The sequence below is a fragment of the Nyctibius grandis genome, chromosome 7 (assembly GCF_013368605.1).
Source record: "Nyctibius grandis isolate bNycGra1 chromosome 7, bNycGra1.pri, whole genome shotgun sequence".
In the NCBI taxonomy this organism is placed as follows: Eukaryota; Metazoa; Chordata; class Aves; order Nyctibiiformes; family Nyctibiidae; genus Nyctibius; species Nyctibius grandis.
Genome location: NC_090664.1, coordinates 7,795,219 through 7,807,456, shown reverse-complemented (window position 1 = coordinate 7,807,456; position 12,238 = coordinate 7,795,219). Strand labels below are relative to the sequence as shown.

The 12,238-nt window shown below is 41.7% G+C and overlaps 1 protein-coding gene across 2 annotated transcripts in view; it reads left to right on the top strand.

Moving 5' to 3' along the window:
- PDE1C (phosphodiesterase 1C) overlaps positions 1 to 12,238 on the top strand; it is a 414,729-nt gene that overhangs the window by 62,658 nt on the left and 339,833 nt on the right. Inside the window, exon 1 of one of the 2 annotated variants that reach the window (XM_068404898.1) lies at positions 4,517 to 4,601. The exons of the other annotated variant lie outside the window; for it this stretch is intronic. Coding sequence (XP_068260999.1) covers positions 4,517 to 4,601 — 85 coding nt within the window. Of the gene's footprint in view, positions 1 to 4,516; positions 4,602 to 12,238 lie in introns of those variants that run through there. 2 annotated transcript variants of the gene reach the window in all.

The window sequence follows — 12,238 nt, the reverse complement described above, 5'->3', positions numbered from 1 at the left end:
AAGCCAAGAAGCTTTCAGGGAAGAATGCCATCTCTCCATAAACAACCTGCAGTACATAACTGCATTGTTGCTTGTGAGGAGTAGGCCAAGCACCTCAGGGGATTTCAGCTTAATTTCTTCTCTGAAGCTGGAAGACATTTTATTAAGAAATTTAGCAATTCTTGGTGCATCATGCCCAGTCCTGAAAAGTGCTGAGCTCTTCTTTGGGATATTAAATGTTTTCAGGTGACACCGGTACCAGTGATGAGAGAGCCCTCTAAAACTGCTCTGAAGAATACCTGCTTGTAAAATTGATTCAATTGAAGTTTGTGGAAATAAGGTGTTCCAAACAATGTTTTCAAAGGCAGGACCTGCCTGGTGCTTCTGTGGTCCACTGTCACTGGAACCCACAGTCTCAGGTGTTCCTTAACGCTAGAAATCCTGCATGGTGGGGACCCCTCTGCCACCCACGTAACCGCTCCTCACCTTTGGATTCATAGCCAGAAGACTTCAGAATTGATATTGTTATCAAAGTTGAGTATTAGGCTAAAGAGCATGGAGGGAGGAGAAAGGTTCAAAACAGAAGCAAAGAAGTCTTCATGCAATGTTTAGTTAAGCTGCGGACCTCCCTGCCAAAGGATGCTGAGGGTATTGAAGGTTTAAGCTGGTTGAACAGAAAGCTTTTGACTGTTTATGAACATACGGAAAACACAGCTGGCTCAGGAGGTACTCCAGCTGGTGGTGGTTGGATATCTAGTATCACCACAGCCTGCCTTGTTCTTGATCATTTTTAGCATCTTTATAATTTTTTTAGCATCTAGTTTTTGGCAATGATGGAGATATGATAAAGAGCTGGATATAGGATATGGGGTTCAATGGACCTTTGGTCTGACCCAGTAGGGCTGCACTTTTTTTTGTTAATATTCAAAGTCAAGTTGTCAGTTGATTTGGGATACCTGAGACATTTCTGAAAACGTAAAAATTCAGATATCCTAATTCTGCTAACTTCAGTGATGGGTACTACAAAAGCATACAGATGCCTGAGGTCTAAGTTCATCACTGCTTCTGTGAAACTTGATTGTGTTAGGAACTGAGTCAACAGGAATACAAGTATGGAAAACCAGGAGGATAGAACTCCAGCCCTGCCAAATGAGTGGGAGTTTTGTCCTTGACTCCCACGGGGGTAGGATTTTACTTAATGCTTCTATTTTCCCTTTCTCACACTACAAGAGCCAGAGGATACAGGGCTGAAATAACAAGTCACACATTTGAGCTGATACGTAGAAGCATTTCTTCATGCAACTGATTTTTCAAAGTTTATGCTTGGGAAAGTATTTGGGTGTAAAGTGCAATTAAAAATCTTTCAGTCTTGCTGAGATGAATTTACACAAATAATATGCCTTTTTGTACTGTAGGGCAGAAACAACCTGCCTATGGTGTTGCATATCTGTTTGTTATAGGCGGCTGCTTTTTCATAACTTCCTCTGGCATGTATGTTGGAGGATGGCAGACTGGATGGATATTTGGTTTAATTTGATACGGTCCTTGGTTAAAATAGACTTCCTGAAAACATGCAAACTCTTCTACACATTGAAAAGTAAAGGGAAAATATTAAAGTAACTGTGCTGGTTTGTGTTGACAAATTAAATGTTACCATGGATACCCTGGTCTGTTTACAGCAATAATAATAAATATTTTTAATTCACACTGTGCTTCTCATCTCAAAGGATCGCCAGGTGGTTTACAAATGACATACACGGATTACTCCACACAGCACTGAACTCCAACCACAAACTGCCTAACAATCTATATTGGTACTGCCTGGCAGTGGAAGGTAGAAAAATGTACTGTACCCTGCGTGAATCTGTAGGGATTGTTTGGGAAAGCAGAATGTAAATGGCAGACCTGAAATCCAGCCAAGAGCTCAACAGCAAAATGCAAAGAATCAGATAGGAACAGGTATCGAGTTACTGATACGATTTGGTAATTCTTTGAGCAGCTGGATTAAATTTTTACTAGAGCTGGGAAGAAACTGTTTCCTTCTTGAAAAACCTTTCCCTTTTCACCCCGAGGTGAATACCTCTGCACTTTTGAAGGGAGAGAGCATCCCACTGGGAGCAGCCAGTTTAGGGCCCTCTCCAGCGATGTGGGAGATCTGGCTTCTAGCCTTATGTGATCACTTTGCCCTGCTGAGTGACTGTCTTTACTCTTCCTGGGGGAGTTGTTCACTTTGACCTAAATAAGCTTATCAAATTATTACAATTATTTGAATTGGTATTAGTTGGGGCTTGAACAAGGTGCTGTGGCAAGGTAACTCAGGTGTGCACAGCTGCTGAATGGCCCAGTCATTTTCTCTCTAGCAATCTGTACAAAGTGGCTGAAGCCCCAGTGAAGGAGATCAGAGATGAGCAACATGGCAGTAGCATGGTGATCTGGATATTCTCCTGAGAAGAAAAATGCTAATACAACTCTCCTGCTTCCTACATGAGTACATGGTCCAAGCCAGGGAGCAAGCAAGACTGTGTCTGCCTATCTTTTCTTGGAAGAAAGTTTCTCCTGGAACTAAGAAACTTGACTGAAACTTCATGATCATCACTGGTATCTTCCCACATTTTTTCTTCATGAATCAATGCTTTATGGATTCAGGAAAAAAATGGTGTCATCAAATAAATAAATTAAAAAACCCCTCCCAAACCCTGACAGTTCCAATATTTACCTTTCCTTTAGATAACATTTAACTTGTGCTTTCTAGGTACAGTGTGAGTAATTCTCTATGCTTTTGCTTTCTTAGGCAGAGCATTGGTGCTTATGTGACCTATATACACAGTGACAGAGGAAACGATTCCTTAGGAACACTTTATATTCAGACTGTTTTTCTGCGTTGTTTAGGAGAGGCAGCTACATGACGGAGTCCAGTAAACTGCTTGAGAATTCTTCATTGCAGTGGCTGTCTTTATAGCAGCAACACTTTTAAATTCTTCAGATGTGCCTACCAATCTGAGGTCAAAAATAATTGGAGGTGCAAGTGATGGAAGTGTTGTATCTACGTAGTTATTATTATTTCACACTTCAGTCTTGAAAGGCCAAGAATTATTGAGCATCCGAATAATTAAAAAAATTGTTAACAAAACAGATCTGTTTGGTTGAGGCTATTCACTGGGCTGGAGCTAAGTGGAATTTAAATTAACTACTGGAGTTCAGTAGTGGCACTCTTAGATCCTTTGAAGAGAGGGGATTTAAAAAGTGCAGCATTTCACCTGACTTAAGCTTTTGTTGAGAAACAAAGGTAGCGTTGAGGTTTATACCTTAAACACAGACCAGGTTTGTTGATATTTTGTAAACCTTTTGGTGTGTGTTGGGCTAGCTTTTAGCAATCTGTGTGTCAGCTATTTTTTTTGATGTCACTCTTCCTGAAGCTAGGTGTTGCCATGTGGTTTCCACCCAGAACAATGCAAAACCTGACGAATTCATGCTTGGGAACCTGGAAAATTGGAGCACTTCAGTAGCATGTTTCTATATGAACATAGATTACAGGAAAAAGAAAAGGATTGCACTTTTATATGAACTGGGATCATTAAGATATTGATGGTGTTTTCTTGGATACCTATTTAAAAAAGCTTGGCTTGCTGCTAGCCTTCTGTGAAAACTTCGCCAGCCTTGACTCTAAATTTTTGTCTGTTCATAGGACAGGGGTGATTTACCTGCTGCAAGTACTCTGAATCACATTTTTAAACATCATTGGGTAAAAAAAGTGCAGAGAGGAGTTTACAAACCATGTGATGAACCACCAGGAGGACGAAGAGCTCAGGAGACTTTTTTGTCTGTGTGTGCATGTACATTTTGCTCAGTTTATCATCATTACTGCTAAATTCCTTTTCTTGTTTTTCCACAGTCACTTATGTTCTTACTTACTGATAATCTTCTATGTTCTGCTGCTAGTTGTGTTTCTAGAGAATTACCGTTAGTATAAGTAGTAGATGATTGATGGTGCACTGTAATCTTGGGTTGATTAATTATATCTCGAATGATTAAAACACGCTGCTTCAATTTGAAGGGCTGAAATCTGAGCACAATTTGCTGCAAGTCGGAAGTCCCCATGAGTAAGGGGAGCGACAGCAACAGGGGCTGCAGCATAGCAGGGAATACAAGGAGCATCAGCGGGTAGATCACAGCAAAATCTAACCCTTCATCTTTTTTTAATTGTGTGCTGACTCCTACACAGAGATTTGACAGATAGAGCTGGCTTACTGACTCGTTTGTCTTGCACTAATTGACTGCTGGTTTAGATACCAGAGCCTCTAACCAGTTGTTAAAATCTGAGTAGGCACATCGGTGACATGCCATCGAGAGTGTTAGGGGGAGGAGAAAACTGCTGGGTGCGTGCCTCTCGTATTCAGCTCCCCGCGCCGGGAGATGCGTGAAGTTGGGTGTGCGTGCTGTCACAGGCAGATACTCAAGGGCAGCTGAGTGAGCTCGAGCGCTCTGCTTCCACGGGGGGAGAGAAAGGCTGCTGCTCAAAGTACAAGCTGGCAGGATCATGACAGAGCCAAGCAGCAGAAAGGAAGGATTTAAAAAATGCCGGAGTGCTACTTTCAGCATCGATGGCTATAGCTTTACAATTGGTGAGCCTGATTTAATTCCTCTTCTTTCCTTCATTGTTTCTCTTATTCTTTCCTCTCTTTCTTTGCAGCTCTAGTAAGTACAGGTAAAGGACAGCTGTTGGCAACTGCCTTTTGTCAATATATGCCTTTAAAATGTATAGATTCCCTGCAACTTTCATCTGGGTTGGTTTTCCATTCTGCCTTCTATATCTTATTCTGCCCGAGAAACTTGCCTTTGATAAGCAGCCGCTCTAAATCCTTTTGCTGGGTTTTGGCACGAGTTCACCGAGACATTTGCAGAACTTTTTTGTTTTGGAACCTTATCTCAGGAAAGCCTGGGCTTCAGGATTGCAGGTTTCCAATTTGGTAGCTGCGTTTCCTTCTGATGAGCCCAAAGCATAACCCTTGGGAGCCTTGGCTTTGTTTGCAATATTTCTTTGTTCACTTAGCCAGTGTTTTGAAATTCTGTAACCTTTTGCCATTTCTCAGTTTGTGTAAAGATGTATGTAATAGTTCTTGTTGCCTCTCAAACACAAAAAGCAAAATTGCTGGGGCAGGGAGAGATGTGAGGAGAGATTAGGAACTTTAGGACTGGTGGTTGTAGTTGTTTGAAGAGGGCAGTTTATTGTTTGTGTTCACTGTCTTAGGGAAAAGTGAGGCTTCTCAAAGCGACAGGTGTTTACATGTTTTTCCAAGAGACTTCTTGTGCAAAAGGTAAAATCTGAGGATTCCCTGAGCAGGCTGCTCTGCTACAACTGCGTGTCTCAGTAGGCTACATTATATAAATCCCTGTAGATCTTAGAAACAAAGAAAGCTTACATCCCGTTTTAATTTTTAGATGAAATCCAAGTTAAAATATATGGATAACTGGTAATAATCAATTGATACAAATTCCCCTTGAATACCTTTAAGATGACTTCCTTGCAGTTGTGAAATCAGGAAAGTTTTTCCTGATTTATACTAGTAATTGTGTCACAATTTCATCTAATAATGGCGGATATAAGTTTTTTGTTGGTGTGGGAGGAGGTACCTGTTTATTCCTCTGCTTTACAGAAAACTTGTTTTGCACTCATTAACATCATGCAAACATTAAACTTGCTGAAAAAAACTGGAGATGGAAATGTATGTTTCACTAAAATATCTTCATGTAGTCATCTGTTAATGTGCATACAGCATTTTAAAGGTGAAACTGCCAGGCAAATGCTACTTCTCAAATTTCTTTCTCTAATGGGAAGGGGGTAGTCCCTCCACAGGTTAAGTTGCAACATGATCACCTTTGAACTCCCTATCTTAGTCTCTCCCCCTCAGCATCATTACTAATAGTGTTATTTCATCAGTTTGTGTCAGTCTGGAGGATAAACATTTCCTCTTTGAGTCTAGGCACATTATCTGCAGATGCTGAACATTTATGACTGTGCCTAATTATTTTTTTTTTGTTCATGAACAAACCAACAGGATTGCTGTATTTGTTGCTCTGCTGTCTTTGTTACTACTCATGCTCACAAAACAACTAGACCAAATTTTGGATCAAATGACTCAGTTTTAGAATTGCAGCTTCTTCTGCTTCTTAGGATGGTTATTGCATAGGAGTTCTTGTGCTATTTTCTTCTATTTGGTGCACACAACCAGCGTATTGATTCTGTGATTTGTGCGTTATATAACATTTATTTTTATATCTGGGCAAACGTGCATTGGACTGACTCACATAACTGTGAAAACTTTGTAAACATGCTATCTAGTATTATCAGCACTGTGTGGTAGACAGACCTGAATGATTCATGTATTTGTTAATCTTTATGCTGAAGAAAATGACTCTATCCAAAAGATCCCACAGCAACATTAATGTGACAGGGATGGGCTTAAACTTCTTTTTTCCGTCAGATTAGACTTCTGCGCAGGTATCTAGTTTTGGGTACTGCAAAATTTTTAGAAGTTCTTGGGAAATGCTGAGCTGCTACATCTGCTATTGAAGTGTCAGCTGGGAGAGAAGACATACTCTTGAGGAACAGAGTAATGTCAGGTTGAGAGAAATGAGTTTCCATTTGGGTACAAAAGAAAATACTTTGTATTGACTCACCCTTATACTAACTGCTAAGAAAGGATGATCTTCACAGTGTTTTGGAAAATGATCGCTTACAATGAAACTTAATGAAAATTTTAATAAAAGACCTGGGCCTAACATCAAACATGAAAGTATGTGGGCATGGAAGAAGGCTGGTGCAAGGAGAGCTCCTTGCTGACAGCTCGCAGCCTCGTCTCTCTGGAGATGGTCAGCATCTGTTCACAGAGCAGCGCAATCTAGAGCAGCTTCTCAACTGCTCTAATTTTCACCTTGGTTGCTTACAGCGCTGGTGGTGGGACAGGAGAGCTCTGGGAACTCAGCACTTCCCAAGGACTTCACAGATCCCCGTGGAAGAAAGGGATGTGCCATACCAGAAAGGCAAATGTATGCCAATACTCACTAGCTTTCTTCTGTACAAAGAAACAAGGTAGTTGCAAATCCCTTTCCTCTGGACACCACGCTTTTGACAGAGACCCTGAGGAGGACTGAGGTGTGCTGTTCTATGCCCACTGAGGATTTCTGTGTGGCTTTGTGTATTCTGTTTTTACGGACTTTTTGCACTGGTAGCGTCATGTAAAGGGACTGTAGTGGAGCCACAGTGTGAGCCATTTAGTGGGACCATTCAAGACAGGAATAATGCAATTTAGTTTGCTCTATAAAGTTCAGTGTATCTCAGATTAAGGCTTCAGGATCTTTATTTGCCATGGTCTATGTCAGCAAATTTGAGTCCATGAAGTTTTGTATACACAAGTTATTGTATTTGGGCTCTTGTGTAACTTTGGCTAAATTTTCCTCCGCTACAAGTAAAAACATTAACACAATGGCAGCTGAGTTTAAAGGGAAAGAAATTAAGAGTTAAGACCTGTTTCTTTTTTTTTTTTTTTTTTTTTTGTCCTGTGCCTTGTCTCATCACTCCTGTTCAAATGAAAGGCTATTAAATCAGAATGCCAGTGTGTTACTTACTGACTTTGCTGCTGTAATTGACTGACTAAAGGTGCAAGACAGAGAAACATCCACTGTCTTTAAACCTGGGAAAATGGTAAACACAAACATTAACAAGAGGATATTTTCTTCCTGCATTTATCACCTTCCTATGACTAAGAGCTAACTTCATTAAAGCTCCCACTCTCTGCTTTTCATATCCAGAAGCACCTGGCAACACTGTTTTGCCCCGACCAATGTATCTAATAAATTTATTTTTATAGATTAGAATGAAATGAGGCGATGGGGAGTTCTGCTGTAACTCAGGCGTTACTGGAGAGGAGGGATATGGCACTGAAACTCTTAGTCTAGTTCACAGCAGTTGTTTCTAAATCTTGCAGGAAAGCTTCTTTAGGAGGACACTGTCTCCATTTTGCATGCAAAAGCTCTTCCTCCAATTATTACGGAAGATCTGAGTTTTGCCCAGTGGTGCTTTTGGGCCCTGTTGTGAAATAATTCTTCAAAAATGTGGTTTTCTTAACATTGCTGGAGTTTTTTGTGTTGCAGTTCACTACTCGAAACCCATTTCAACATCCCTCTCAGTGTTGCGGGTTGAACAGCCAAAGCAGTCCTTGCTGGTCCCACTGGCAGATCACTTCAGAAACGCCTTCTGTGTTTTGGTCAAAGAAAATACTGCTTGAGGGGGTGTGTGTGCTGTGTTGGTCTGAGTTGGGGTGGGGTTTGGAAGCAAAGTAAATATTGATCTCAGCTTTATTAGGATAAGGAAAAATACCTTCAGCTCTGTGTCACATGCTTAACTTTTAAAGAAAATGCTGCTGCGGATTTTCTGTTATTCTCTATTGAAAGGTTGTACATTTAAAGTGGAATAAACAGGAATGGGTTTTAAAAGTTATTCTAGAAAGAAACCAGAGAAATAAGAGCAGTTTAATTTTTTGTACTGTATTTTGGCCAGAGAACTGTGTACATTGTAGCAATTAACTTAATTCTTTTGTTCTTGCGTGTTGACTTTTAGCATAACTGGAGTTTGTCATTCATCTGAGGGCAATGGCACCTTTCCAACCCACCAAAGAGGCAGGACGCAGCAGAAGAGACATGTAGGCCCATATGCAGTGCATTTTCATGGAGATTTACTTTAATTCTGCCCTTAGCTGCTTATAATAAAAAATGTCATTCTGACTGCAAGCACACTGTAATTATAAGGTGCTGACAAATCTCTCACTAATTCTGCATGTGCGTCACTTGTAGCCTTCCTTCAAAGGAGGTCTGGGAGAAATGTCTGTCTGTGGGGTCAGTCTTCTTTTGGGGACGTGGAGAGAGGTATCTCTGCCTGCACATGAACACTGTCCCTGGCAAAAAGGTGAAGGGGGAATGCATAGCCACCACTCCTGCTGTGGATTATAGCCTCTCCTTGTCTTTGTACCTAAACTCTATCATTTTCTTTGTTATGACATAATACAAAAGATTTAAAAAACAACAATGAAACCCCCAAAACTTTGCTTTTTTTTTTTTTTTTTCCTTCCCATCTCTCTCCTGATAGAACTTACTGAGAGGGTATTTTCTCAGAGGCACTGACGATTTCTGTGTAAACAGTGGAACACTGTTGTCTGAAATCTAGGAACTGGGAAATCTAAATTTATTAATATAATACAAATACTAAGCTTGCAATAGGACGTGACATTTTCACTGTAATTTAAGGAAGTCTGATGTAGTTATAATAGACTATAGAGAACTAAAATATCTTCCAACACAGTCCTACCCCCAACAAATTCACCGAAAGAAAGCTGTCAGCAAATAGACTGTGAAATAAAGCTCTAAAGTTATAAGACTTTTTTCTGTTCCCTCCATCACAAAGTTGTATTTTAGCTTCAGACGAGTCCGATCTTTCTCTGCTCTGCTTGAGAAGACACCTGAAAGGAGTCTGCAGAGTTGGCATGCATATGGGTGAGATACCCAGCTGGCCCTTTGTGTGGGGTGGATGGTCTCTGCCACAGTGATGAGCAACAGGAATTCCTGCTGTTGGTACTTAACCTATAGCTGCTTCTATAAAGAGGTGGAGATGGTGATTTCTGTAGCATCCACAGGGTCTCAATATTGCTCTGACATCTTTGATATTGCAGGGGTGGACTGCTGTAAGCTAAGTAAACCATCTTTGAAAAGACTGCAGTGATAGTTCTTCTGTGGCAAAAAACCTGGCAATGTTTTCATGGAGCTCTGCGTGCTTGCCTCTGTGGATAGTCTACTTCATTGCTGCTACCTGCTGCTCACAGCTGTGCTCTGCTGCCTGTATCTTGGCATCCAGAAACACAGCGAGTGTGTGGGGCTGTCCCCTTCTCTGGCAGGGTTGTTTTGAGTGAGAGGCTACCATGCAGGGTTGTGCACCAGGTTCATTAGCAGCTCACAAAGGATCAGATTCAGATTGCAGGTCCCTGTGGCAGGATCATGTCAAGAGTGCTATTTTCCTTCCTCCTCTTGATTTTATTTCTCAGGGAAGCTGTGAACAATAAAACCTTTGCATTATGTTTTGATGTGAGTGAATGGGCATCCCTGTTCTCTGCAACTGAGTTCTATACATGGGAAAAGAACTTCCAGAGCCCTGGCTGAGGAGAGATGTTAATGGATAAAACCATTGTTGTCACTGCCAGGAAGTGTTCCTTTAATTACTTCACAAGATTTCTTTTTTTTTTTTTTTTAAAAAAAAGTTGGCAAGTTACGTATGTCCGGGTGCTTGGTCACCTCTGAATCTAGCTTCAGGACTAATGTCACCAAATGGTCTAAACCCCTCAATGTGTTGGGAAAAAGATTTACTAATGGAAAGTAGCTATGAAAACTGGGCTTGTGGGGCAACAGAGCCCCCAACACAAGGTGCAAATAGGGCAGAAAGTGGAGACATCTGTCTGGAGCTGGGGACTCCTGTTCCCTTTGTGCCAGATGCCAGACCCACCGTGCTGTTTGTCCCTCTGCTCCTCTTCTGTGAGGGAAGGAAGCACAGTCAGTCCTTTTGTAGAGACAACAAATGATTGTTGCTCCCTACCAGGAGGGGCCCCATCTTACCATGATGAGAAATGTGTTGCCCCTGCTTTTGTTTTCTCTCTGATCTTTGGCCAACTACTCCCGCTCCTGATGCAGCGAGATTAATTATAAATTTCAGATTTTCTAGAATGCCCAAAGTTCAAAAGAAATAAACAGGCATGAACTCTTCCGTGCCTTTTGAGCTCAGTTTTAGGCAGGCAGCCAGGCCTGTTCCTGAGCAGGCAGGCTCTGACCGGGAGCAGCCATCCCTCATTTGCAGCCCCAGCTGGCTCCCTCTCCCATGTCGAAAGCCAGAGATCTGCATCCTCCTCCTCGCACTGCTGCTGTGAGGACCAGAGTCTAGAAGCTTTCAAACCTAATTGCCTTTGGGGATTTGCATTTCTGCTGCAGATCTTCTATTTTAAACCCTTGTGCTGTACTAATTGGTCTATTTTCCTGATATAGTGTAAACACAAGCTCATTTTTCCAAGTTCTGTAGCTCTGCATGAGTAAGAAAGCAAAAGGCTCCTGGATGTGTCGTGTACTTTTATGTGTACTAGTGCAAATCAAGTCAAGAGACAGGGTCCTGGCCAGCAGTAAATCTTTATCTCTCCACTGCAGTTGGGAGAACTGCAATGATTTAAATGAGCAAAGGGTCTGTCCTAGACAGTCTTTCCCAGTTAGAGCAAATGCTGCTGTAGATTAGAGAAGGAGCTGCCCTACGTACAAGGCAGGCAAATCACGCAGCTTTTCCACGGCTCGCTTCCAAGACTTCATCAAGATTATGTCGATATGATTTTGCTTCTCACTTCTCCCTGCCTGGTAACAGAGCTTGTATCTAACGATCCTGCTGAAACTCGATCACAGGTTTCTGATAGCTACAGGCTCAAAATTTTCAGGCCTGGGAACTTAACCATCGTGACTACATCAATGGCCTTGCGCTACAGCTGTGTGCAAAGTTGAAAGCTGGTGCGGAGAAAGTTGTAGATTCACTTAATGAGGTCTCTACTGGCTTCCCAGCTGGAAAGTCGAGCCGTGCACTGGGACAATGTGACAGCAGTTGCTCGGGTCATTGTGGACATCACATCCTCCCCCTTGTTGTCATAGCAGCTGCAATCAGCCCCGTGAAAATTTCCCTCAGGAAGACTGCAAACATCATCTCTCTCCATTAAATGGCAGTGCATGGTGCTTAGTCTCTTGTTGCTTCTGGACGATGCTACATCTGATTTCTGTTGATTTACTGCCCTTTCCAACTTCCCCTTCTCACAGTGATGCAGGGCGATGAGACCTGTCAAATGGCATGTTATTGGGAAAGGGGAAAGGGTAGACAACTTGCTCAGCCAGTACCACTTAGTTCAGTTTCAACTCCAAGTGCCTCTTCTATGTTCAGTAGATTTACAGCCAGTTTATACTCATCGGAGGTGAGGATAAAGAACACTGTTTGGGTTCAGGTTGTGTATCCTTTCTCTTGTAGTGTTGACAATGTTTATTAGGAGTGAAAGCTTTCCAAAATCAAATTTTAGCAGTTTTTTCCCTGTGTATGTGAGTAGCTGAAGTCCGTGCAGTTCCCCCACGTGGTATGCTGGTTGCTTTTTATGGACTCACTTTTTGACATTCTTTTTTTTCTTTCCCTTTCTGGGTCTCG